The following is a 23,155-nucleotide window of genomic DNA, read 5'->3' on the forward strand; positions in this document are numbered from 1 at the left end:
CAAAGTAATTCAGCAATGTCTTAACTGATTGTCTTGGTCTCATTTACTCTGTGAATTAATTAGACTAATTATTTTAAAGATCTACTTGAAGAAAAGAGGTTGAATGAAGACTCTTAATTTGCTTGGTACTGGATTTTGGTAGTTAAACCAGGATTGCACATTCAGAAAATCAGCCCCTGGCAAATACACGGCTATTGTCTATTAAATAGATTGCTTTAGCTAAATCTTTTATCTCTATATGGATGGGTAAGGGGATTAGAAATGAATCCCCACCCTGTGGTTCAGGTTGTTCCAATTCAGTCTAAATGGCTTTTCTTGATCCTGGGTGAAATCCTCTGGCAGTATGGGCCCCAGATAAAAAGCATTATTCCCTCAGTATGCAAAGCTCCCCTTTACCACACTGGTCATCTCTTGGGCTTCACTAGTTACTAGAGAAGCTAAGCAGGGGAAATCCAGGGCCTGGGATTAGATTCCTCCTCTTTCTTACCTTGAGATCACAGTGTTTTCTTCTCCCCAACTGTGTGATTAATTTTACATTTGGTGTGCCAGACTAATATTAGCGTGACTGTCTCTATTCACAAGAACGTTTAGAATATATATCGCTTTATGTACTACTTAAAGGGTATCTTCACCTAAAATTTTAAATATCTTCTTTATTTATTTGTTGATGGACATTTAGGTTGCTTCCATGCCGTGGCTTTTGTAAATATTGCTGCTATGAATATTGGGGTACATCTGTCTTTTTGAATTATGGTTTTCTCAGGGTAGAGGCCCAGTTATGAGATTGCTGGGTCATATAGTAGTTGTATTTTTAGTTTTCTAAGGAACCTCCATACTGTTCCCCATAGTGGCTGTATCAATTTACATTCCTACCAGCAGTGCAAGCGGGTTGCCTTTTCTCCACACTCTCTAGCATTTATTGTTTGTGTATTTTTTGATGATGGCCATTCTGACTGGTGTGAGGTAATACCTTATTGTAGTTTTTATCTACATTTCTCTAATAGTGATATTGACCATCTTTTCACATGCCTCTTGGCCATCTGTATGTCCTCTTTGAAGAAATGTCTATTTAGATCTTCTGCCCATTTTTAATCTTTTTTTTTTTTTTTGCATGAGCTGCTTGTATATTGTGGAGATTAATCCCTGTCAGTTGCTTAGTCTGCAGTTATTTTCTCCCATTCTCAGGACTGTCTTTTCATTTCATTTATGGTATATATATACACTGGAATATTACTCATCCATAGAGAGTAATGAAATTGGGTCATTTGTAGAGACGTGGATGGACCTAGAGTCTAACATGCAGAGTAAAGTAAGTTGAAAGAGAAAAACAAATGAAATGCTTATATTAATGCATATATATGGAATCTAGAAAAACGGTACCTACAAATCTATTTACAGGGCAGGAATGGAGTTGTAGATGTAGAGAACAGATGTGTGGACACAACGAGGAGAAGGGAGGTGGGGAAGATGAACTGGGAGATTAGGATTGACATACATACACTAGCATGTGTAAAACAGATAGCTAGTGGGAAGCTGCTGTGTAGCACAGGGAGCTTAGCTTAGTGCTCTGTGATGACCTAGAGGGGAGGGATGGGGGGACAGGAGGTCTAAGAGGGAGGGGATATATGTATACATATAGCTGGTTAACTTCATTGTAGAGCAGAAACTAACACAGCAGTGTAAAGCAACTATACCCTAATAAATTAAAAAAAAAAACTAAATAAAAATTTAAATATCCTCCCAGAAAACGCTTTTCAAAATTTGCTTGTACAAATGCTTGTACAAAGAAAAGAGTGTGTTATGTAAAAATCCACTCATTGAAATTTGGCATTTATTTTGTTGATCTGGCATTTATTTTCTTGTCAAGAAACTTGAATCCACCAGCAATTTACCTTCTGAATTGGTGGACAATGAGAGCTTAGAGAAAAAGGAAGGGATTCTGTTGCACATCTGTATAGGATGGTGGGCTAAGGCAAAGGCCTGTTAATGGAATTCAGGAATTTGAGCAGCTTTCAGAATTTAAATAATACTGGTCAGCTCAATGGAAAAAGTGCTTGATGAAATATTTATTACAGAAGTTACCCCAACTCTATTTAGCATTGTGAGTTGAAGAGATGTTTAGAGGGCTCTTTTAATTTTTATATGCATAGTAGTGTTCATTTATGTTATTGATAAAACATAAATTTGCATGATTATATTTGTTTACAAATGCTTTTAGGTTCTAGCAAACACTTAGTAAGAGATTATTTGCTTGTTTAGATTAATTATCTCTGCCAGAATATAACTTGTAGTTTCTTACAATTCAGTTATTTAAGAGATTGTCCACCTGCAACTTAACATGGTCTATTTATACTCTTTAAAGTTACTTGAGCCTATAGCAGCTACTTTATTTTTAATATTTTAAATTTTTATTAATTTTTATTTCGGTATACTCACTCACCAATGTTGTGTTAGTTTCTGCGGTACAGAAAAGTGAACCAATGATACAATATCCTCTCTTTGGATTTCCTTCCCATTTAGGTCACCACAGAGCATTGAGTAGAGTTTCCTGTGCTATACAGTAGGTTCTTAAGAAGCTACTCTACATGGAAGTAAATTTCCTTGTAAATTATAGGGAAATGGTCAATCATTTCTCCTATTTCCTGCTAATTCACATGCTGGTACCAAAGCATATCTCACTTTTAGATTGTGGGACATGTTGTAAATAGTGAAATTTGAAATGTGGAGAGAAGATCAACTACTTTTTGCAATTATCAATCTTGTGAGTTTTTATTACAACTTGTAATTGAATTAGGAAAGCCTAGAATGAAACTGTAGGTAACAGATGATATTTTTACCCCTGTGTTGTTTCTATTTAGTGAGAGTAAAACATTGATTTTTATATTCTTCTTTATAAATGTATTTTGTGAAAGCATTAAACTCTTACAGAATTTACTATATATATATTTACATATATAAAATTTTATTCTATGTGTATGTAAATTTCTGTGTAAATTTTACCTATAGAATTAAATGCATCATATCTTTATAAACTGCCTACCACGCTTCAGCATTGTTGAGGATTAGACAGAGATCTTGTGCTGAGTGATGTTTCTTTATTTCAGGGTTAACTGTGTCTACCATCCTTTTTGGCATCACAAGGTCTCTGCTGTTATTCTACGTCCTTGCTAATGCTTCACAAACTTTGCACAACAAAATGTTGGAGAGCATTTTGAGAGCTCCGGTATTGTTCTTCAATAGAAATCCAATAGGTAAGTCAGACATGAAGCTTCTCAATGAATGTCTTATTAACACATTTAGTGCCTGATTACATTTTCATATTTGAAAATGGAAGATATGCTTAGAAGAAAATCACTGTCCGTGTTTTTTCATTTTCTACAAAAAGTTTCATTGATAACTTTTCTTGGTAGGGAAAAAAAATCTGGATATAGGAGCATATACGCTTTTATTCCAATTTACGCATGTCTGTAAAAAAATTAATGTTTACTTTACAGGATGATTTAGGAGTCCATTTGTTACATATACCCAATATACAATGCAAATGTGTTGAAATATTTTTGACTAGTTATTGGGACATTGGCCGTGTTACATGGTGTTAAGCTAACTAGGAAGGACCTTCTTCCAGAAACATCTCTACAGGAGACAGGCTGTGTGTTTCTTTCTTTCATTGGCCCCTCCATTTCTGGGACCACAGAGCTCTGGCATGTGCTCATATTTTGAGGTTTACCTGAATTGTAATGGAAAATTAATTTAAATGCAAGATCAGTGAAATGTAAACATCCTCTTCAATAAAATCAACCCTCTAGTTTTACAGTGGAATTTTGGTTACATTTAAGAGGTCTTGTGGTACATAGCAGGTGGATCTTCATTACCAAGTAAGAGTGTCCCTGAAGTGGTTACTTCCTCCACTCTGAGGCCTTTGACCTGTCTTGCTTTGGAAGGTAGTCTCCTGACCTGGGTTTCTACAAACAGTTAGTTCATCAGCATATATGCCCACTCCGTTCAGTTGGTTAGACTTGTGTTGAGGCCCAGGGCAGCTTTGTTTTTGCAGGTCATGATTGACAGGACCTGTCAAGGCAGGCATGTGACTGGAGAGAGGACAGGAGCTGCCTGGTCATCAACTAGCTGTGTGATCAAGGTCAAAGTAGGTAGATACTACTGGGCAGGCAAATCTCCAGGCAGGATATTGTCATGGTTATAAGTATGGACTCTGGAGCCAACTTCTTGGGTTCAGTCCTGGTGCTAGTTACTAATAGTAATAGCCAGTTATATTTATGTTAATAGTTATGTACAAGTTATTTAATTTCTCTGTGTCTCAATTTTCTTACCTATAAAATGAGGATATTATTCACACACTTACCAATATCTTGATTTTGTGGGCATTAAGCAGGTTAATACATTCACAGCATTTAGCACACGGGCAGTACCTAATGAACTTTAGTGAGGATAGTGACATAGTGTCTGGGAACTTCCTCTCCTGTGAAATGGGAATAACTGCTGCCCTTCCTGTTTGACAAGGCTGTTGTTGAGGATTAAATAAGACTGTTTAGGGCTGCATCTTGCACAGATTTATTCAACACATGTTGTTTAGTCCGGGCACTGTGTGGAGCACAGGATGTAAAGGTGCAGAGGCTCACACAGATCTCATCATATTATAAAGCCATACTAAGGAAGTGATTGGAGGAGTCCATGCTATTGTGGCTGTGAAGCCGTTCTACTTTGCCTGTTAATGTGAAAGCTATGGTCATAAATTTGGGAGCATTAAGTGGGACTGAATTTCTGTTATCACAGCCTCTGAGTGCTCCTGACCACAGTTCAACAGGCTGATGATGACCTGTAGGCTTCTCCAGATGCTGATATATTTGTTATTCAAGGATTTGGAACCAAGTTTAAATCTTCAAGGTCACTAATCCTAGAGCAGCAGACATACCAGTGTATATCTTGTCTTCCCATCCTGTGTCTATTATCAGAACTTCTTTCCTTCAAGAAATAGAAGCCCAATTAAGTGCTGCAAAGATATGCCCAAAGGTTTCGGGGCATCACTTATTTGCTCTTTTGGTGGTGCCTTAAGTTGAACTTTTCCCTGTGTTTATTTTCAAAAGTAGAATTTGTAATAGACTGTTTATGGTATCTTTGTTTCTGGAATGTGATGGCATGAAGAGAAAACCGCATGGACTGGTGTTACTTGTTACCAAGTTCAAGCTCGCTCTGCTCACCTCACAATGCCAGTAAGTCTTATAGAGGACATCTTAAAGCAAGAAATAGCGACTTTATTTGGGAACTTTGCAGACTAATGTCTCAAAATAACCATCTTATTGGGGCCTGGATGCCAGGTTCTTTTATAGGACACAGAGGAGAGGAGACGAGGAAGTAAAGCCATTTACCTTGCAAAATTGGAGGGGATTTGTTAATTTTTTCTTTTCTACAGCTATTCACGGATGATGAGGGTCAGATTGTCCCCCTGTGAGCTGAAAAAAAGCCACTTTAGTTTAACTTTGAGGCAGAGGGGCAGGGGTTCCCTGACAAAAGCAGTGAACAGCAATGGTCAAAGAAACAGATCCAGCATGGAGTCAGTATTGGCTCCTCCTTTGATGTGCACCTCCCCATCTGGGGCCAGTACCCTCTGCTTTCTCCTCCTGCATCTCCTCGGGGTGCACCGCCCTTGCAGGGGTGGCTGCAGAGTCCTTGTGTCTGCAGAATCTTTGTTTACTGATGTGGCAAGTGGTGTTTTAAGTTCACACTAGATATTTAATAGAAATTAGTTCTCATATTACAATCCTGAAACCTTTATATGTATATTGTTGTGGATATACTATTGTTGTAGATTCTGAAAAGGGAAATAAAATCAATGATAAGTGATCCTTAGTCATTTAGTAATATATTTGTTTTCCTGCCTACATCCCTCTGATCTTCTTAGATGCTTATTCATTAAGTCTGTGTTTGTCACACCTGGTACACCTCTGAAAATAATGACTTTTATTACCCCAGTAGTAAATTCACAACTTGGAAATGGTCAAAACTCACAGTTTCCCCAAATGTGAGGTGCTGTGAATGATCTGGAGGGAAAAAAATTACAGAGAGGTTATAATTATGTTGATTTAAAGAGTATCGCTGGACTGGAAGAAACACAAGCTGGAATCAAGATTGCCGGGAGAAATATCAATAACCTCAGATATGCAGATGACACCACCCTTATGGCAGAAAGTGAAGAGGAACTAAAAAGCCTCTTGATGAAAGTGAAAGAGGAGAGTGAAAAAGTTGGCTTAAAGCTCAACATTCAGAAAATGAAGATCATGGCATCTGGTCCCATCACTTCATGGGAAATAGATGGGGAAACAGTGGAAAGAAGTGTCAGACTTTATTTTTGGGGGCTCCCAAATCACTGCAGATGGTGACTACAGCCATGAAATTAAAAGACACTTACTCCTTGGAAGAGAAGTTGTGACCAACCTAGATAGCATGTTCAAAAGCAGAGACATTAATTTGCCGACTAAGGTCCGTCTAATCAAGGCTGTTATGGTTTTTCCTGTGGTCATGTATGGATGTGAGAGTTGGACTGTGAAGGAGGCTGAGCGCCGAAGAATTGATGCTTTTGAACTGTGGTGTTGGAGAAGACTCTTGAGAGTCCCTTGGACTGCAAGGAGATCCAACCAGTCCATTCTGAAGGAGATCAGCCCTGGGATTTCTTTGGAAAGAATGATGCTAAAGCTGAAACTCCAGTACTTTGGCCACCTCATGAGAAGAGTTGACTCATTGGAAAAGACTCTGATGCTGGGAGGGATTGGGGGCAGAAAGAGAAGGGGACGACAGGATGAGATGGCTGGATGGCATCACTGACTCGATGGACGTTGAGTCTGAGTGAACTCCTAGAGTTGGTGATGGACAGGGAGGCCTGGCGTGATTCATGGGGTCTCAAAGAGTCGGACATGACTGAGCAACTGAACTGAACTGAACTGAAAGAGTATCACTTGGGAAAACTAATGATAACTAAAGCAAAGTTAGTGTAACATTAGGATTGATTTAGGTATTTTGCAACTGTTTATTTACCAACTTAGCACTTGGAATGAGTCTTAGATGGGATGGCTCTAAAGGGAGGGAACATTCTGAAATCCACCAACCCTTCTTGATACTGCCACAAGAGTCCCCCATTCTTTTAAAAATCAGTTTCGACTCCCCACCCAATGCCATTTGGTGGTACTTTTGTTTCTCTTTAGGTATCATCCTGTTTTCTCTTTCCTTTTACACAGGCATCAGCTTATTTCATTTGAATTTATAATATATTAAATTTGCTGTTTAATCATTAAATCATGTTTGACTCTTTTGTGGTCCCACGGACTGTAGCCCATCAGGTTCCTCTGTTCATGGAGTTTCCTGGGCAAGAGTACTGGAGTGGGTTGCCATTTCCTTCTCAGGGGATCTTGATGACCCAGAGGTTGAGCTTACATGTCTTTTGTCTCCTGCATTGGCAGGTGGATTCTTCACCACTGAGCCACTAGGAAAATCCAATACAGTAAATATTTAATACAGGTCTTCCTTTTTTTTTAAGATTTATTTATTTATAGTTGCATTGGGTCTTTGTTGCTGCACACGGGCTTTCTCTACTTACAGCAAGCAGGGCTGCTCTTCATTGTGGTGTTCCCACTTCTCATTGCAGTGGCTTCTCTAGTGGCACTCAGGCTCTAGGCACAGGGGCTTCAGTAGTTGTGCCGCACAGGCTTAGTTGCTCTGAGGCATGTGGGATCTTCCTGGACCAGGAATTGAACCTATGTCCTCTGCACTGGGGACACTGTACCACCAGGGAAGTCCCTAAATACATATACTTTAAAAATAGTGTTTTGACTTGTTTGTGAATTTTTTTCCTATCTGAGGAAATGAGTAATTTCTCATATCCTGTTCTTGCAGGAAGAATTTTAAATCGTTTCTCCAAAGACATTGGGCATATGGATGATTTACTGCCCCAGATATTTCAAGATTTCATCCAGGTAATGTACCAATCCTCTCAGAGTTCTCACAAGGAATAGTAGAGTGCCTGTTTCTCAAGGCCATTTCAGAGGGGCTGAAGGTGGGCCTTTCAGCCTGGCAATGTGTCCTGTTATCTTGTGTAAGGTCATGTTTGTGAGAGAAGGGTACGGCTGTGATTGGGAGGCTGAGTTAACATGGGAAATATCTGGGGCAGGAGTGGCTACACAGTCACGTCAAGGTTGGTCTCAAGTAGTGACATGCTGGGCAATTGGTTCTCCCTCTGCCTTCCAGGTGTCTCACTGGATTCCCTTTACTGTGAGCACATTTCACAATTTAGAAATAATCACCTCTCATGAAGAGATAGCCTAGATTAACTAAATTATGCATTGTATTAGGCTTCCCAGGTGGTTCAGTGGTGAAGGATTTGCTTGTCAGTGCCGGAAATGCAAGAGATGTGAGTTTGATCCCTGGGACAGGAAGATTCCCTGGAGGAGGAAAGAGCAACCCACTCCACTATTCTTGCATGGAGAATTCCATGGACAGAGGAAGCTGGTGGGCTACAGTCCATGGGGTCACAAAGAGTTGGACATGACTAAGCACGAGCTGATACATTGTGTTACCACAGAGGACAAATATTTACTGCACTGTTTTATTTGGATAAAGCCAGGTGTGGTTACTTACAAAGAGAAGAGTGGTAAAAATAAGGTGAAATTCATACTTTAGCAAGGACAATGTTGTTGTTGTTTAGTTACTAAGCTGTGTCCAACTATTTTGTGACCCCATGGACTGTAGCCCACCAGCTTCCTCCGTCCATGAGATTTTTCAGGCAAGAATACTCGAGCAGGTTGCCATTTCTTTGCCCAGGAGATCTTCCTGACCCAGGAATTAAACCTGAGTCTCCTGCATTGGCAGGTGGATTCTTTACCACTGAGCCACCTGGGAAGTCCAACAAGTGCAATAGAGAGCAGTTATTAAGATATAAAGCCTTTAATCCAGTAATTCAGTTCCATGATCAAAGCCATCTCATAAAATGTCTTTTGTTTTTGTAGGCAGTTTTTCTTTTAACAAGCTGATTGCTCTGTCTTGAAGGGTATTAAAAAAAAAGAGAGAGAGAGACCTACAGGAATACTGTCTATCCAGCCTCTGTTTTGTCTGTGAATTTGAGGTTCTAAAGAATGATGTTGGGTCATCTCAGTTCTCATTTCTTTGTTCAGTACTGTTGCTCATGTGGAGTGTTTTTTTATGTTATTTATTTATTTATTTATTTTTATTTTTTAATTTTTAAATTAAATTTATTTATTTTTTATTTTACTTTACAATTCTGTATTGGTTTTGCCATACATTGACATGAATTCACCACGAGTGTACATGCGTTCCCAAACCTGAACCCCCCTCCCACTCCCCTCCCCACAACATCTCTCTGGGTCATCCCCGCGTACCAGCCCCAAGCGTGCCATATCCTGCATCGGACATAGACTGGCAATTCGATTCTTACATGATATTATACATGTTTCAATACCATTCTCCCAAGTCATCTCACCCTCTCCCTCTCCCACTGAGTCCAAAAGTCCATTATACACATCTGTGTCTTTTTTGCTGTCCTGCATACAGGGTCATCATTGCCATCTTTCTAAATTCCATATATATGTGTTAGTATACTGTATTGGTGTTTTTCTTTCTGGCTTACTTCACTCTGTATAATTGACTCCAGTTTCATCCATCTCATCAGAACTGATTCAAATGTATTCTTTTTAACGGCTGATGTTATTTAATATTGTCAACTTTTTAGTGATTAGATCTGTGGGGAATTTTCATTTTCTTTCCAGTTAATTCCAGAAGTAAAATGCATTATCAAAAGCTGAGTGCAGAAATGCAGCAGTCAATATCTGACTGCAGACAGTGTAGCCTGTGGGCATGGCTTTCACTGTTACCAATGTGAATTAAGCTGAGATTCGGAGGTAGAGTGCTTTTACTGCAGAGATGTCTTTCTTTCTTTTTTTTTTTTTCTCTTCCACAAACTTATAAGTGCGTCTTTCTGAGTTTAACTACATAATTTATCCCCAGAAACAAATCTTCCCTAAAAACAATGGTATATTTTAACAGTGATTGTGAATAACTTTGAAAAGATTTTGTGAAAGGCTCTGTATCTTTGTTAATGACAAGCTAGGCCAAGGTTGGGTTTCCTCTGTGAGCTTAGTATATGGTTAGTTAGTGGTCATAATCAGAATCGTCACATATTTGTGCATGACATATAGAAGGACAGTGATAGAAGCTACCTGATTTCTGTAGGATCCAGTCTCAGAAATGAGGAGATAAAATTCTAGTCTCACTGATTTTGAATCCCAGCTCTGCCCTGTAGTTCAATTATCTTGAAGTTGAAGGTGGAGGCGTCCTGCAGGTCATTGGAAGTAAGAGTCTGGTGTTCGAGGGAGAGACCTGGGATGAGCATGGAGCCTGTGTAGTTTTCACTGAGCAGGTAGTAGCTGAATCTGTGAAGATGACAACCCAGGGAGAGTGAAGCAGTTTTAGGGGTCAAGATAAGAAGGTTCGATACTCAGAGAGAAAGCAGAGAGAAAGGGGAGGAGAGGAGACACACAATGAATAGCAAGGGAGAAAGGAGGAAGTAGATTGGGGAGCCAAGGAAGGACGAGTCTGTTCAACTCAAATAAGAGGGTGAGTCTGTGGAAAATTGTTGGTTGATTTTGAATCAGGAGGCTTCTGGTGACTTGAGCAACAGGATACAGATGGGAGGAGGCCAGAATGCAAAGGGCTGCAAATCCAGGAGGTATGGAAGGAGTTGAGGTGAAGACAGGCTATTTTTGGAAGGAGTTTGATTGAAGCAGGAGAGAGGTCCATCTGGAATGTAGGGTCTGAGGATATATTGCTTGTTGTTTGGATTTTAAGTTTGTGAATTAAGTGTGTGTGAGGTGGTGAGGGTATTTCCCTCTCTCCCTCCTTCCCTTCAACAAACGGGATAGATTTGAGGTCTGAGGTACAGGTTTGAGTCAGTTATGAAGCCCTCCCCTTGTGGGTCTCCTCCAGTGCCCCAGGGGAGGAAGACATCTAGAAACTCACCCCTTGATGCTTCTGGACTCCTAATTGTGGGAGCTCTATCAAAAAATAAAGGTCATGGCATCTAGTCCCATCACTTCATGGCAAATAGATGGGGAAACAATGGAAACAGTGGTAGAATTTATTTGGGCTCCAAAATTACTGCAGATGGTGACTACAGCCATGTAATTAGAAGATGTTTGACCCTTGGAAGAAAAGCAATGACAAACCTAGACAGTGTATTAAAAGCAGAGACATTACTTTGCCAACAAAGGTCCATCTAAGCTATGGTTTTTCCAGTAGTCATGTATGGATGTGACAGTTGGACCATAAAGAAAGCTGAGTGCTGAAAAATTGATTCTTTTAAACTGTGGTTAGGAGAAGACTCTTGAGAATCCCTTGGACCACAAGGAGATCAAACCAGTCAATCCTAAAGGAAATCAACCCTGACTATTCATTGGAAGGACAGATGCTGAAGCTGAAGCTCCAATACTTTGGCTACCTGATGTAAAGAGCCAACTCATTGGAAAAGACCCTGATGCTGGGAAAGAAGGCAGGAGAAGGGGATGACAGAGGATGAGATGGTTGAATGTTATCACTGACTCAATGGACATGAGTTGGAGCAAACTCTGGGAGATGGTGAAGGACAGGGAAGCCTGGTGTGTTGCAGTCCATGGGGTCACAAAGAGTCAGGCTCAAGTTAGCAAGTGAATAAGAATACTGAGAAAGTTCTTATCATAGTGTTTGGTTCATATAATAAACATCATGAGGACCTCCTATAGTTTTATTTTTTAGGATGCGAAAGCATTCCTTACTGTTTCAACAAGTCTTTTGAGCAAAGGAGTTTAATCCTAACAAAACAGCCAATTAAAGTTTGAAAAGTGTCCTTCCTAAGGAGCCCTCTGTATTTATTTTTGCCATTTCAGACGTTTCTACTTGTGATTGGTGTGATGGGCATGATGGTGGCTGTGATTCCTTGGGTTGCTATACTTGTGATTCCCTTTGGCATCATTTTCTTTGTTGTCCAGTGGTATTTCTTAAGGACATCACGAGATGTGAAACGCCTGGAATCTGCAGGTGAGTGCCGGGGCTCTCAGGTTGGGATGGCAATGCAGGCTGGCTTCCATTTACGCTGTAATTAACCATACCCCTGAAATTCCAGAGAGTCTATCTTCTGGAATTTCTCACTAAGTTGACATTATTGAATGTGATGGCCACTGTGAGTCATTGTGGCCCTTAACAGGTCAGCTGCAGCTTTGCATTTTAGCACAAAGATGAATGTGAGCACGATAAGGACAGGGACCGTTCTGTCTTGTTTATGGCATACTGCCTAACAGATTATCCACTCTATAAATACTTTCCTTAAAAATAAAATATTTCATCATGTTGGAACTAATGTAGAAGGAAAATAGGAGTTTTTCTTTTCCTAAAGATTACATTTTTTCTTCTCCTACTAGAGATGACAAGGAAAGCAAAAGATTAAGAAAAGGAAAGGAGACATTAAGGAAATGTATATCAGAAGTGATATATTTGAAAAATACATTCATTTACATGTCCGAGTAAGTTGCAGCTGTTAAATGTATTGGAAGTGAAGTGAAGTCGCTCAGTCGTGTCTGACTCTTTGCGATCCCATGGACCGTAGTCTACCAGGCTTCTCTGTCCATCGGATTTTCCAGGCAAGAGTACTGGAGTGGGTTGCCATTGCCTTCTCCAGGGAAATGTATTGGAAAGATAAGTCCTATTATTTTCAGCTTTATTCTTTATCATCACCAGTATTTTGAGTGATCCCACACTGTTTGTGCTCCCTCCTTTCTCAAAACTTCTCATATAAATGATGCTATATGGGAATAGCTATATGAGATGCTATATGAAAAATATTTCCCTAGGAGGACCCAGGACAGGGAATCTGTTTGGTAGGCATTTGGTCTATTACCCCAGTCAGTTTCCTACTTGTAGAATAATGAGGAACAGGGACTTCTCTGGTGGTCCTGTGGATAAGATTCTGTGCTTCCACTGCAGGGGACACAACTTCAATCCCTGGTTGGCGAACTAAGATCTCACACAGCACAGCCAAAAAAAAAAAAATGGAGAACACATTTTATGATGAATCCTTCTGTTCTATAGGTAATCACAGATGATGAAATAATTGAATTTATCTGATTATTAATGTACATATTTCATCAATATTAAAACAAAAAAATAAAAGTAGAATTGTTATATGTTTTCTAAAAAGTAATAAGAACTATAGCCAAAAAATAAGGAAGGAAGATGTTTATATCAGAGACCTGAATCATGAATAATTATTACAAATTAATACCAACTTAACCTTCTAGAAACCAAGCCAAGAAGAGAAGTATAGAGTCCCATGATTCTTTGTATCCACCAAGTGGAAAAAAATCTAAGTTCATCCAGTCAAAGGAGTTTTTTCCCTTTATTGTGGCATTTGTGTGCTTTGTTTTTAATAATAAAAAATGCTTAAGAGATACTTAACTCTAATTACTTGCAAAAAGAATAGTGATCATCTGTTTTGTAAAAGCTTTAGAAGTTTTCACTCATCAAGAGAACTAGCTGAACTCCTGTGAGGTCTGGTCTTGTGAGGTGTTTGGATGGATGGGGAGCAGTAGAGTCCAGGTGTGTGGCATTCTGCTGATGTGACTTGGTAGCATGGTACGACCTGGGGAGGCAGAAGAGGAAGTGATGAGCTCCATCCAGTCTTCTGTGTAGACAAGGCCTCAGATGTTTTATGATTTGAGGGTGCACGTGAGCTGGAGTTATTCAATAGTCTTGTTGGAAAAAGCAGGTCTCTGGTACATTCAAAGAGGGGTTGTTCCAGAAGGAACATGTGATTAAGTATGCCAAAACCAATATAGAATTGTAAAGTAAAAATAAATAAATAAATTAATTAATTAAAAAAAGAAATATATAAAAAATTAATAAAATAAAATAAAAGAAAATGAAAAGAAAAAGAAATATCCATTCCTGACCAAAAAAAAAAAAAGATTTATACCTAGGGAAGGGCTACTTCCCATCCACACAGAAGTGGAGAGAAGGGTACTTCCTGAGGCTTTTTTAATGAAGAAGCAGTATAGGATTTTCTCAATCTTTCATCTGAAGAATCTGAAAACTTTGGCCCCATCTCTGTGGAATATTGGAATTTTTGGTACTCTAGTAGGCTGCAGCAATGTTAGACTATAAATTCAATCCAGATACCCCCTCCTCCACACCCCAGATAACCACATGGTGGCTAGTAGATTAGAATTGTCTATGTTCTCTCTCTAGGTGGTGGGTCTATGCCATAAATAATAACACTGCTGTTTTCTCTAAATAGTAACCGATAGTATATCTTAAGGTCACTGCTGGAACCACCAGCAAAAAGGACACCTGACATCTCTTTTGTAAGTTCACTTGTCTGACTGCTGTGGCCAGAAGACATAAGCCTGCTTCTTCTTTGTGCTCTGAAGGACCACTGAAGTCCTGAGGTTTTGTTTCAGATCCTGCTGCCTAGTTGCCTCTAGATGCTTAGGCTGACATTTTCATCTTAATGGTGAATATGCAGCTGATTATAATGGGTTTATTGAGCACATTTTTGCAAAATTGAGCATAGCAATAGTCACAGAGCAGTGCATAAAACCTGGATGGTGTTTGATTGCCTTTCTCTGCTGCTGCTAAGTCGCTTCAGTCGTGTCCGACCCTGTGCGACCCCATAGACAGCAGCCCACCAGGCTCCTCTGTCCCTGGGATTCTCCAGGCAGGAATACTGGAGTGGATTGCCATTTCCTTCTTCGATGCATGAAAGTGAAAAGTGAAAGTGAAGTCGCTCAGTCATGTCCGACCCTCAGCTACCCCATGGACTGCAGCCTTCCAGGCTCCTCCGACCATGCGATTTTCCAGGCAAGAGTACTGGAGTGGGGTGCCATTGCCTTCTCCATGCCTTTCTCTAGCCAATTCTTTTTTGTTTGCTTTTAAACTTTTTATTTTGTATTGGGGTATAGCCAGTTAACAAACAACATTGTGATGGCTTCAGGTGAACAATGAACGAACTCAGTCATACGTATACATATATCCATTCTACCCCAAACCCCTCTCCCATCCAGGCTGCACTTAACATTCCATGTGCTACTCAGTAGATACTTGCTGGTTATCCATTTTAAATACAGCACTGGGTACACGTCCATCTGAAGCCCCCTATCTTTTCTCATTCTTCCCCCGGCAACGATAAGTTCGTTCTCTAAGTACGCGAGTCTGTTTCTGTTTTGTAAGTTCACTTGTACAATTTCCTATTAGATTCCACATATAAAGGGTTTCATATGATATTTCTCCCTCTGTGTCTGACTTCACTCATGTGGCACTCTCTAGGTCCATCCTTGTTGCTGCAAATGGCATTAGTTCATTCTTTTTGATGGTCTGGTCCACTCTGCATTTAGCAGTGCCTGAATGACGAAGTCACATGCAAAATTCTGTTTGAAAGGCTGCTGTGATCAACTAGCAATGTCTGCCACAGGCTTTGGTAGCAGTGGGTTAGCACGTTGTTCAGGTGTATTCAGACCATGGATCCTTAAGTCTGCTGTTTTAAGGTGTTTTCATACAAGATTCCCAGGAACTTTGTTCAACCTCTGGTGCTTAATAAGATGTATGGTAATGGTAAAAGCTGTTAGTTATTAGCTGGATTAGATCTGGGAGTTTTCTGAATATAAACAATAAAGTCTGGAGAAAAAAGCATGTATTCACACATGGGCATCCTTAACCCTGATTATTCTCCCTCAGAGACACTGCAGCTGTGAATAGAAGCCCAGCCTTGGGAATAAGGGGCTTCCAAAGAGCCAGACATGACAGAGAGACTGAACTGAACTAGGTGGCCCTGGTGGTTAAGAACCTGCCTCCCAGTGCAGGAGACATAAGAGATCCAGTCCAGTCTCTGGGTCCGGAAGATCCCCTGGAGAAGGAGTGGCAACCCACTCCAGTATTCTTGCCTGGAGAATCCCATGGAGGAGACTTGCGGGCAGCAGTCCATAGGGTCGCAAAGAGTCGGGCATGATTGAAATGACTTAGTACATAGGTACAGACTTGGGAATAAAACAGAGTTGGGTCTGACCTCTGTCTGCTCTACCACTTAGGTAGGTTAACTTACTTAATCTTGGGCAGTGAGTGTTCTTAATCCCTCAGTTTCTGGGGTTCCTATGAGAATTTCTTGAGTTTGATGCTTATAAAGTACTTGCGGGCTACTGTCAAAGACATCAGACCTTGAACAAGAAGAAATAAGAAAATATTAACAAAAACTAGTGATGTGATCCCTCACCTAGAACCAGACATCCTGGAATGTGAAGTCAAATGGGTCTTAGGAAGCATCACTACAAACAAAGCTAGTGCTGGTGATCAAATTCCAGCTGAGTTATTTCAAATCCTAAAAGATGCTGTTAGTTTGCTGCAAATTCAATATGCCAGCAAATTTGGAAAACTCAGCAGTTGCCAGAGGACTGGAAAAGTCAGTTTTCATTCCAATCTCAAAGAAAGGCAATGCCAGAGAATGTTCAAACTACTGCACAATTGCACTCATCTCTATGCTAGTAAGGTAATGTTCAAAACCCTTCAAGGTAGGCTTCAACAGTACATGAACTAAAAACTACACAGATGTGCAAGCTGGATTTAGAAAAGGCAGAGGAGCCAGAGATCAAATTGCCAACATCTGTTGGATCATAGATAAGCAAAAGAATTCCAGAAAAGCATCTATTTCTGCTTCATTAACTACATGGAAGCCTTTGGCTGTGTGGGTCACAACAACTGAAAAATTCTTAAAGAGATGGGAATACCAGACCACCATACCTGCCTCCTGAGAAACCTGCATATAAGACAAGAAGCAACAGTAAGAACTGGACATGGAACAACAGATTGGTTCAAAATTGGGAAAGGAATACTTCAAGTCTGTACATTATCACCTTGCTTATTTAACTTATATGCAGAGTACATCATGCAAAATGCCAGGCTGGATGAATCACAAGCTGGAATCAAAATTGCTGGGAGAAATATCAACAACATCAGATATGCAGGCGATACCACTCTAATGGCAGAAAGCAAAGAATAACTAAAGAATCTCTTGATGAAGGTGAAAGAGGATGGTGAAAAAATCTGGTTTAAAACTCGGCATTCAAAAAACTAGATCATGGCATCCAATCCCATCCAATGATGGCAAATATATGGGTAAAAAGTGGAAACAGTGACAGACTTTATTTTCTTGGGCTCCAAAATCACTGTGGATGTTGACCACAGTCATGAAATTAAAAGATACTTGCCCTTGGAAGAAAAACTGAAAAACCTAGACAGCATATTACAAAGCAGAGATATCATTTTGCTGACAGTGGTCTGTATAGTCAAAGGTATGGTTTGTCCAATAGTCATGTATGGTTGTGAAAGTTGGACCATAAAGAAGGTCGAGGGTGGAAGAATTGATGCTTTTGAATTTTGGTGCTAGAGGAGACTCTTGAGAGTCCCTCAGACAGCAAGGAGATCAAACCAGTCAATCGTAAAGGAAATCAGTCCTGAATATTCATTGGAAGGACTGATGCTGAAACTGAAATTCCAGTACTTTGGCTACCTGATCTGAAGAGCCAACTCATTGGATAAGACCCTGATGCTGTGAAAGATTGAGGGCAGGAGGAGAAGGGGACAAGAGATGATAAAATATTTAGATAGTTTACCAACTCAATGGACATGAATTTGAGCAAACTCTGAGAGATAGTGGACAGGGAAGCCTGGCATGCTGTAGTTCATTTGGTTGCAAAGAGTCAGACATGACTTAGGGACTGAACAACAACAACTAGCAGGTCTCATGGAGCATGAATGATAACCTGCAGGAAGGCTGTCAGCCCAGGGTCCTTGCATGCAATTCCCTGGCCTCCCCCTGCTAGGGAAGTTGTGCTGACCTTGTGGGGTTTGTTCCCAAGTGTCCTCAGGGTTGTGGAAAATGTAACTGTCAGTTACATGAAATGTAGAGTTACACATGTCTGTGACTGCTGAGTGATGCCATGTCTGTTACATATCTGCTTCAGGATAGTGAGCTCAGTGTTTGTGGGAAAAAGGATGTTACACTGGGCAACATAATACCAGAGCCTTGACATCCCCTCTTCCCCTGTACAAGTTAATTGTCTTTGCAGACCCTCCCATTCACTCATCCTGGCATCCTGCTCAGCCCCAAGTGGGGTTTGAAAGAAACAGGATGGCTTTTCACAGGTGTGCGTTCCCTCTGGCCCGCTGTAACTCTTGGGCATGAGGTGAGGTAGGTGGTGGGATGTTTGGTTCCCTGGTGTTCAAGTGTGAGATGACACCTGGTTTCTAAAGTCGACCCTGCCCACCATCCCTGCTGGAGAGAATCAGTTTCAGCTTTGATCTCCCAACAGGGAAGCAGGTGAGGGAGGCCTTGCTCAAGAGTTCATTCCAGGATCTCCCTGGGTGAACAGTCATGTCTGCTTCCTTCTCAGAAGCCTTGTTTGTGATGAGTAGTGTTGATGATGTCACCACATTTGCTGTGGAAATGGGAGCCTGGTTGTAGTGTTTTCTGTGCTCTCTGGAGCTGCAGCCTTGGCATCCTCCTGACAGGGTGATGGCCCCGGAATTCACCTGTGTCATCCCTGTGAGCACCCTGCTTCCAGACTGAGTTCTGGGGTTGGATTGGGATGCCTGCCGGGGTGCAGAAAAAGCATGAACAGAGATCCCAGCCTCTCTTATTTGGAGCATGAGTTTGGTCTGTGTTTGTGTTGCTCTTATAAGGGCAAAGTTACAGAAAGTTAAAAAAAAAAAGTTATTCAACTTAATGAAGACAGAGAGCCTTGTGGGTGCTGAAATGAGAACACAGGCACACAACTGGATGACCAAAGGCAAAGCACCACTGACTCACTTTCAGCTCTCTGCCTGAACAACATACAAAGGGGAAATGTTAGATCATGTTCAGGTTTAGAGAAGGTTTTTCCTTTATGTTAGTGTCACAGGTGGGGCCCTAATAGTTATGGTTCCTGGTCAGACACCCCCAGGTGGAAAGAGCACCAGGGTCCAGTGGATGCTCAACTGGCCTCCAGCCCAAGCTGTCCTCCCCCAGCCAGGGGTTCCTACCCTTTCTGAGCTCCAGTGTCTCACAGGAGGAAGCCTGCTCCTTGCTTGCTGGTAGAACTGAGGACACTAAGCATAAGAGGAGGCTCTGTGTCTTTGCCCCCTTGAACCTCAGCCCCCACCCCCAATGCAGTGCCCACGTGCACATTGCTACTGATTACACTGTCACCTCGGCAGATGTTCGGATGTTAGGCTAAGGAGTCAGGCCCTGAAAATAATTTGGAGTTCTCCCCCTTGACTTTTTTCCCTTTCATTTTATAAAATCTCCATAGCCGTCTGCAAGATAAGTGATCTTAACTTCTAAACACCCAGGTTTTACTAACAGCTCTTCTCAGGAGATGCACATGTAACAAGGTGATATTGGTATTTCCTGCTGATAAAACACAAGTTATCATTCATCCCGGACAGAGGTCATAGTGTCCCAGTCTGCCACTGACAACAGCAAGTTACCGCCTTGTTCACGGTGGAGAATGAGAACTGTGAGGGGTCCTCCCTGCCCTGCAGCCCACCTGCTCCCCGATGGGCAGGAGGTGCTCGTGGTCAGTGTGCTCTTAGAGAAGATGTCAGGAAACGAACGACCAGTCATATGACAGCAGAACCCAAACCCACATGAAGCCACTCAAAAGAGAATGGACGCTAAGGCCACTGTCAGATTCTAAAAAGGTGATGTGAGTGTCACATGCCGCAGTGACCCGCAAACACCAGGACAGGTGTCCAGCAGGCAGTTATAAAAGCATCCATCAGGCTCCCGGAATGGAAGTCAAGACCATTCACAGGCTCCTCGTCTGCCGGGTCCTGAGCACACAAGGGCAGTGCAGTGCCGGGTGCTCCGTGACCCGCACAGAGGCTCCTGGCGCAGGTGCAGGGGGAGGCCCAGGACGGGGAGGCGGCAGACTGTCCCCTCCCTTACTCGTCTCACCCTGTCCTGGGTCTGGCTCTGGTGGAGGGTGGGGCAGGTACTGACTCTATCCCAGCCTTTAGGCTACTCATCTGAGGTGAAGACAGCATACAGGTAGCTCACCAAAGTTCAGTGTGGTAAGGACTCTAATGAATTAAATTTTGGAATGCCACTGACTCATAAATTAGTTAATAATTACTCAGGAAAAAGAATGAAATACTGCCATTTTCAGCAACATGGATGGAAAGAAGATTTTTCTTAGTAAAGTAATTCAGAGAAAAACAAATATGATATGTCATCACTTGTACGTGGAATCTAAAAAGTAAAAGATCATATACAAAACAGAAATAGACTCAGATACAGAAAACAAACATAGTTACGAAAGGGGACTGGGAGGGAGGAACAAATTAGGAATATGGGATTAACAGATAAACACTACCATGTAAAATAGATAAGCAATAAGGATTGGCTGTAAAGCACGGAATTTTATTCAGTATCTTGTAATAACCTATAATGGAATATAATCAGAAAAAATAAGTGACCCACTGTACTATATACCTGAAACTAACACATTGTTGTAAATCAACTATCCTTCAATATGTTTTAAAAAACACTTGAACAATTTCCACATAGAGAGATGCCAAAAGAATTTAGAGGGAGGTGTATTTGAGAGGACCTTGATGAATTAATTAATAAAGAATTCCTTTACATAAATCTAGCTTCAATTTGAGTTCAAAGAGAATCTTTAATCTCCAGGTTGTTAAAGTGAAGGTTGGTGTGAACAGGAGTTTGAGGGTCACATGGAGAATCCTTTCCAAAAGGAGCAGCTTCCTTCCCCAGGTAGCCCTCCAGGAAGCCCTGGGTGTGGGACGTGTGACCACAGAGCCCAGGAGGCAGTGGTTTCCTCATGTCCAGCCTTCCTGACTTTCTCTGTCATGTGTCTGTCTCTGCTTCCCCAGCACAGAGCCCAGTGTTTTCTCACTTAGCATCTTCTCTCCGGGGACTCGGGACCATCCGGGCGTACAAAGCCGAACACAAGTTTCAGAAACTGTTCAACACACACCAGGATTTGCACTCAGGTCTGTACGTTTCTGGAGATGATTTCAAAGGATGAGTTCTGCTGCCTTCTGAGGCCTGACCTTCTTCTCAGGTGGCCTGGCTGCTCTCACCTCTCTCTGTGCCGCTCCACATCCCCCTCTGCACACCTGCCTCCCCCAGCCCTTCCTCTTGACATCCCTCTTTGTGCCCCTCTTCCCCATCACCCCCTACTTTTCTCCCCTGCCTCGTTTGCATTGGCCTTTGTCCTGTGCCCTGTGGCTTTCTCTCTCTTTAGGGCAGGAGTTAAGAAACTTTTTCTGATTTTTGGAAAGATCCAGGTAGAATATATTGTAGGCTTTTTGTACTATACTGTCCCTAATGCAGCTACTTACCTTTGCTGTTGTAGCACAAAGACAGGCAAAGAAAATATGTCAGCAAATGGCCATGGCTGTGTTCCAGTAAAACTTTACAGAACCAGGTGGTTGCTGTTCTTGACCCACAGGCTTTAGTTTATTGACTCTCTTTTCAGAGTATGCAGGGGGCAGATGTGATTGAGGAGTATAATTTCCTGATTTGCCACCCACTTGATCATACTTTGTATCAATGAAATTTTTTTTAGGAAGAAATTTTAGAATTTCCACTAAGTCTGTAAAATTTTGACCTATCTCTAAAATCTTTATTCTGTTTTGAAGATAATGACTGCATTTAAAAAGCCACATGCAGATCTTGTTAGCTGATGGTCCTTTAGATATTGGCTCCTAAAAGTAGACACATGTAGGGTCGTGTAGTGAGTGCAGAAGGTGCTGGAAACAGTGTGGGCTGTGCCGTCTGCTACCAGAGAGCTGGGAAGAGTCGACATGTGAGAGGATGACCTTCATGTTGAGGTCCAGCACTACCGGAAATGTGCGGATTAGAATTTTTTCCCTCTTTTTCCTTGTGATTGTATTTCTGTTGATAACCAGTGAGTCGAGGTTTTCAGTGCATGCTTCTCACAAAGGTGCTGGACTGATTCTATAGGTGCTATATGTTGTCTTTGTCAGAATCTAGCTTTCTGGAATCTTCAGTTTCCTTGAATGTGTAACTTTGACGTCCTACTTTTAGAAGCAGCTAACATGGTTTTTATGTTTATTCATTATATTATGGTTCACAAATCCAGAGGCTTGTTTCCTGCTTTTGACGATGTCCCAACAGCTCGCTATGTATCTGGATGTCATCTGTGCCATCTTTGTCACTATTGTTGCCTTTGCGGCCCTGATTCTGGCAGATAGTAAGTAAAAATCTGAATATTTATGGAATGCTTACAGTTTATAGCTTCATTTCCAGTTATTAATTTAAACTCTTGCCACTTGTCTAATATATACCTTTGATTCTAATGAATTGTATTAAAGTGTTTGTAGCATGTGACTCCACAGCGTGGTCCATGTAAAGTCATTTGCATCTTGATGAGAACTTTTATCTTTTTTTCCATTAATTTATTTACAGAAGATCCTTGTTGAGACCTTTAAAAAAAGATTCATTGGCGTTTATTTGCTTTACAATGTGGTATTAGTTTCAAATATACAGTCAAGTGAATCTGTTATTGTGTGCTAGTCTCTAAGCCATGTCAGCTCTTTGAGAATCCATGGACTGTAGCCTGCTAGGTTCCTCTGTCCATGGGATTTTCCAGACAAGAATTCTGGAGTGGGTTGCCATTTCCTTCAGGGGATCTTCCCGACCCAGAGATCAAACCTGTGTCTTCTGCATTAGCAGGCAGATTCTTTCTTTTTTTTTTTTTGGTAACCCATTTTATTTTATTTTTTTTTTAATTTTTAAAAATATAAATTTATTTATTTTAATTGGAGGCTAATTACTTTAAAATATTGTATTGATTTTGCCATACATCAACATGAATCCACCACGGGTGTACACGTGTTCCCCGTCCTCAACCCCTCTCCCACGTTCCTCCCCATACCATCCCTTTGTGTCTTCCCAGTGCACCAGCCCTGAGCATCCTGTATCATGCATCAAACCTGAACTGGTGATTTGTTTCACATATGACATTATACATGTTATAATGCCATTATCCCAAATCATCCCACCCTCTCCCTCTCCCACAGAGTCCAAAAGAAA

At 41.1% G+C, this 23,155-nt stretch overlaps 1 protein-coding gene across 1 annotated transcript in view; it reads left to right on the forward strand.

The window, feature by feature from the left end:
- The window catches only part of LOC120883312 (multidrug resistance-associated protein 4-like), a 152,642-nt gene that overhangs the window by 72,438 nt on the left and 57,049 nt on the right, over window positions 1–23,155 (forward strand). Inside the window, exons 20-24 of the mRNA XM_040267351.1 lie at window positions 3,105–3,251; window positions 7,903–7,982; window positions 11,940–12,090; window positions 20,968–21,087; window positions 22,203–22,313. Coding sequence (XP_040123285.1) covers window positions 3,105–3,251; window positions 7,903–7,982; window positions 11,940–12,090; window positions 20,968–21,087; window positions 22,203–22,313 — 609 coding nt within the window. The remainder of the gene's footprint in view (window positions 1–3,104; window positions 3,252–7,902; window positions 7,983–11,939; window positions 12,091–20,967; window positions 21,088–22,202; window positions 22,314–23,155) is intronic.

Source organism: Oryx dammah, unplaced genomic scaffold, assembly GCF_014754425.2.
Source record: "Oryx dammah isolate SB20612 unplaced genomic scaffold, SCBI_Odam_1.1 HiC_scaffold_24, whole genome shotgun sequence".
Taxonomy (NCBI): Eukaryota; Metazoa; Chordata; class Mammalia; order Artiodactyla; family Bovidae; genus Oryx; species Oryx dammah.